This window comes from Gekko japonicus, unplaced genomic scaffold (genome assembly GCF_001447785.1).
Source record: "Gekko japonicus isolate JY-2015 unplaced genomic scaffold, Gekko_japonicus_V1.1 scaffold2152, whole genome shotgun sequence".
NCBI classification, from domain to species: domain Eukaryota; kingdom Metazoa; phylum Chordata; class Lepidosauria; order Squamata; family Gekkonidae; genus Gekko; species Gekko japonicus.
The window spans coordinates 261,736-266,899 of NW_015164258.1; the positions used below are offsets into that span (position 1 = coordinate 261,736).

The 5,164-nt window shown below is 49.2% G+C and overlaps 1 protein-coding gene across 2 annotated transcripts in view; it reads left to right on the forward strand.

The window, feature by feature from the left end:
• Window positions 1-1,488: 1,488 nt before the first annotated feature.
• The window catches only part of PUS1 (pseudouridylate synthase 1), a 9,612-nt gene continuing 5,936 nt past the window's right edge, over window positions 1,489-5,164 (forward strand). The window contains exons 1-2 of one of the 2 annotated variants that reach the window (XM_015408706.1): window positions 1,489-1,558; window positions 3,603-3,833. In XM_015408706.1, coding sequence (XP_015264192.1) covers window positions 3,612-3,833 — 222 coding nt within the window. In that variant the 5' untranslated portion in view covers window positions 1,489-1,558; window positions 3,603-3,611. Of the gene's footprint in view, window positions 1,821-3,602; window positions 3,834-5,164 lie in introns of both variants that reach the window. The other variant, XM_015408705.1, reaches the window with a different exon arrangement.

Consider the following 5,164-nt stretch of genomic DNA (forward strand, 5'->3'; position numbering starts at 1 on the left):
GGGGGCGCGGGCCACAGTGGGAGGGCTTTTAGTGTCCTGGCCCCACAGATGGACCTCCTGATGGCACCTGGTATTTATGGCCACTGTGTGACAGAGTGTTGGACTGCATGGGCCATTGGAAGGTACCATAAAACCTAATGATCAAAGAAAGTGAAAGCAGCATGCAGTGTGGAGGGTACCATAAAATCCAATGATCAAAGAAAGTCAAATGTAGCATGCAATGCAGAGGGGAATTTCTGTTCCAGTGTGGGTTGCCTAAAACAACCGATGGAAAAGCCAATGCAGAATCGCACAGTATTGAGAAAATGTGGAATGAATGCGAGATGCAGAACCAGTCAAAGTTCGAGTCCAGTGACACCTTTAAAACCAACAAAGTTTAATTCAAAGTGTAAGCTTTTGTGTGCAAAGCACCCTTCTTCAGACTAATTGGAATGAAAGCTCCTCAAGGGCTACTTACAGGTGGGGGCTGCACCCCAGTGTTCCTTCTAAGCTGAGTCAGTGTGAGCTGGGCTCACAGTTTTTTAGCCTCCGGCTCGCACAATTTTGCCTTAGCTCAGGAAGGATGGCTCCAGAGCAAACTAATGTATGCAGTAGTCAAATCGCTCGCTCACAGCTTTAATGCCAGTAGGTCACAAAGTAAATTTTTTGCTCACAGGACTCCATAGCTTAGCGGGAGCATTGCTGCACACACACATCTTCTTTTTTCCGTAAGTAACCCTTGAGGAGATTTTATTCCAATTTGTCTGAAGAAGGGTGCTTTGCACACCAGATCTTACACTTCGAATAAAACTTCGTCGGCCTGCAAAGGCGCCGCTGGACTCAAAACTCTGCTCGGCTGCCACAAACTTTGTTCGTGTTTGACAGGTGCTACTGAACTCGTAGGAGCTGCGGTGGCTCAAGTGGTTAAGACGCTGAACTGCAGGCTGTGGAAGGTCGGTAGTTCAGTAGTTCGAGACCCGGGTGTGCCGCATGACGGAGTGAGCTCCCGTCTCTAGTTCCAGCTCCTGCCAACCCAGCAGTTCGAAAGCAAGAAATTGCAAGTAGATAAATAGGTACCACTTTGGTGGGAAGGTAACAGCGTTCCGTGCGCCTTGGTGTTTAGTCATGCCGGCCACATGGCCACGGAAACGTCTTTGGACAGCGCTGGCTCTTCGGCTTTGAAACGGAGATGAGCACCGCAACCCTAGAGTCGGACTCGACTGGCTTTCGAGCAAGGGAACCTTTACCTTTTTACTGAACTCTTGCTCTTTCCTGCCGCATCAAGCCCTGCAACAGCTTCCCGTGCCTTTTTTGAGTCCTAATGAAAAGCTCTACCCCACCCCAAAGCCTGCACCCTTCTGTTCCCACGGACCAACCTGCGTCGCTTTCCACGTGCGCAACACGGCCAAAGACACACCTATAGACTTCCCCCGACCCCTCCCCCGGCAACGAATTTCCCACAAGTTTGCCCTTTGCCGGCTACCGTAGCTCTCCCTTCCTCCTTTCTCCGGGGCCCCACGTGGTCCTGCGGCTCTGTCTGAGCCGTTGCCTCCCTGGCTGCTGCCAATGCGGCGTCTGAGTAAGTGGCTGGAGCTGCGCAAGAGAATCTCCCTTCTGCCCTCTGTGCAGAGGAGGAGGGGGGCGGCGGCGGGGGGCTTCTGCCACCCCCTCCCCGGCGGTTTGCTTTGGGAGGGAAGGAGGGGGGAGGCTCCTCCTCGGCGGCGTCCAGCTGATGCATTGTTCGGAGATCGGCGATGTTTGGATCCCGGCCGGGGCTGAGGCTGCTTGCTGATGCGTGGGTGAGAGCGGAGAGAAGCTGGCGGCGGAGTAGGATCAGTAGCGTAGGTATCCTGAACTGTCTAGGGGCGGAGGAGAGCCTCCACGTCCGGGAGCAGCGTACCTTTGGGAAAAGCCGATTTGGGTTTGGCTGCCGGAGCTCTGCTGGGCGCGCCTGGTTGGCCTCGGTGGGAAACGGGGTGCTGGGTCAAAATGGACCTTTTGGGGGTGATCCTGCGGGGCTTTTACGTTCTCAGCGTGTGGGGTGTCTTCAAGATGGGGCTGTGCCCTTGTGTGATAAGTGCACGGGGCTGCAGTGGTTCCTGCCTACCTATCTGGCTGGCATGTTTTTTTTTTCCTGCCCTTTCGCCCAGGGGCTCATCGTTTTTGTACCTTTCAACTGATTCTTTACAACCTTAACGGGCTGTTGGTTTTTTTAAAAAAATATTTTATTTTGCTTTTAATTCACGTAATACAAGTTTATACAAAACATCATAAGAAAGGAAGGAATAACATTTAAAGTAATTTATCAAAGATAAATAACCTACAATATGCCCAAATTGGATTGATTTATGATATATCTTTTGTCCTGTCTTTATAATCCACTTGGGAACATTCCCACAAATTTAATTCTACGTTTGGAAAATATAGCATTATACAATTCATACATCTTTTGTTTTTCTTACCCCCCCTTGACCCCAAATTATTTTTTTTACTTTATATTATTTGTCAATTTATTTCTTTACACTTCTAATGTATAATTTTATTATATAACTATTACGATGAAAGGAAAGCAAGAATTAATGCGGAACACCAACATTTTTATCTTCTAGTATTGATCTTTGGGATGTGCTGCCTGCTTGATTTTATTGGTTTATTTAATTTCTATCCCACCGTCCGTGCAAGCGGGCTCAGGGCGGGTCACAACTTACAAATGACTAACAAAGATAAACCAGCTTTAAAAACTCTAAAACCAGCCATTCCAGATTCCTGTTAAAGAAACAAGATGGCAATCAAAAAACTTACGGTCTCCTGGGCCTCTTTCCATCAGAGTGGATATGGGACCTGATTGGCAGTGCTGCCTCTAAGCTGTGGAGTCTTGTGAGCAAAAAGGCTACCTTGTGAGCTACTGACATTAAAGTGGTGAGACAGCAATTTGGCTACGGCATACATTAGTTTGCTCTGGGGCCATCCTTCCTGAGCAAAGACAAAAATGTGTGAGCCGGCGGCTAAAAAACTGCGAGCGAGCTCACGCTAACTCAGCTTCGAGGGAACACTGCTGATTGGTACGGGTTCTCAGAGTGGTAAATTCCCTGCCATCAAGATCAAGGGCAGCTTGAGGAGGAGGGGACAAATTGTTTGGACGTCCACCTCCTCAACCAAAGGCCTGGCGAAACAGCTCCGTTTTACAGGCCCTGTGGAACCATAATAGATCCCACAGGGCCCTAATCTCTATTGGGAGCTTGTACCAAAAACAGCAACCCATTGAGGTGGGTGGGACTCGGAGTGACTGACCGGTCCAGGGTCAACCAATGACTATGGCCGATTGGGGATTTGAGTCTGGTTCTCTTTAATGCTGTATTAAATTGCCTTATCCTGAGATGGACCATTTAACCCTCTAGCCCAGTATGGAACTCTGGGTGTAGCACTGGCTCTCTGGGACTTCGGCTAGCCCGGGAATCTAGGAACCTTTTGGCTGGAGGTGCCAGAGCTTGAACTTAAGGGACTCATGCCATTTTTGGAAGGAATGTCTCTGTGCTGCTGGTTTCTCCTTGCCTTCACGTTGGTAGAAATGGTTTCTTTTGCTGCTTGAGCTGAATCTTGCTGTTCTGCCTCACCCCGTCCAGTGTCTTGTGATGGCCGAGGAGCTGAGAATCGTGACGAACTGCCAGGCCAGGAGGCTGAAGAGCGGCAACAGCAGAGAGGAGGAAGAGGATGCAAAGCAAGAGGAGAATGGGCACGAAGCAAAACGGCTCAAGGCTAGCCAAGAAGAGAGAGAAGATGGGAATAAAAAATACCAGAAGAGGAAGATCGTGCTGCTGATGGCGTATTCGGGGAAAGGCTATCATGGAATGCAGGTGCATGGCTGAGTGGAAATAAAAGAATATGAAACGTGGCCCCCAGATGGGGAGGAAGTCTGTGGATTGGCTGCAGTGCTGGGAATTCACCTTCTGTCTGCTCACCTTTGGTTCCAAGCCTGTTTGTTGGTTGCTAAATATGCAAATAGGTGTGAGGAGAGGATGGGCATTGGTGCAATGACTCCTGGTGTCACAGTGGTAGGGATGGCTTGCCATTGTAAGGGAAAGTGGTGGTATTTACCTATGCGGATCTTGGTAGAATGTTCTTGACAAAGTTGGGCTCCCACCCACCTCCACCTAACACTCAGTTTCTTCTGCACTGCAGTGCAGCTGCATTAAATGCAAAGGATAAAGGGGAAAGGATAAAGTTTTATGTACTCTGAGTAGCTCAGACGTTTGTTATGACAATATTCCGGTCTGATTTGACATTGAGCAAATGCCTATCAGCATTTATCAACACCAACTTGGCACAGGTTTGATCTCCGTTTTCAGATGGGCTCTCCTTTTAAAAGGTTGTTGTTGTTGCTGTTATCTCTGGATCTCCCAATCCCTGAGTACACAAGGCTCTGGGCAATTGACAACAGGTTAAAAACATACAAAAATACAGATTAAAATCGACAAATCAGTTATTCTTAATTTAATAGTCTCCAGATGGTGTCCATAATTTAATCTAAAAGCTTCTCTGGACTGTTCTTCTATCTCGTGGGCTGGTTAAGGCGGAGGCTGAAGGAGGCAGAATGGAAGAAAAGAGGGTGCCAGCCATGATGGAAAACCATTGCTGCCCTCAGCCAAAAGCCTGGCGGAACATCTCTGCCTTACAGGCCCTGCGGAATTGCATTAACAGGGCCCTGATGGTATTTGACAGAGAGTTCCACCAGGTTGGTGTGTCTGGGGTGCCCTGGCTCTGGTTGAGGGCAGCCGGATATCCTTGGGGCCAGGGACCACCAGCAGATTGCTCTCAGCAGAGTGTGACGCTCTCCCAGGGACATGCCAGAGGAGATGGTCCTTAAGATACGCAGGTTCCAGACCGCTCAAGGCCTTAAAGGTCAATATCAGCACCTTGAATCTGACTTGGTACTCCACTGGAAGCCAGTGTAGCAGGCGCAGCACAGGTTGTAGATGTGCCCAGGGGTCATCTCGTAGAAAAAGAGCTGCAGGAGCTCATTAGCACACCTAATAAGCTATTAGCATAATAGCTCATTAGCATATGCCACGCCCCTAACATCACTGGAAGTGATGTCAGAAGGGGAAGCAAAAAAGGGGGGGGAGGCATCTTCAAAAGTCTCCCCTTCCCCAGCCAGCGGGTGGGCGGGGGGGGGGGGCGAAGAGAG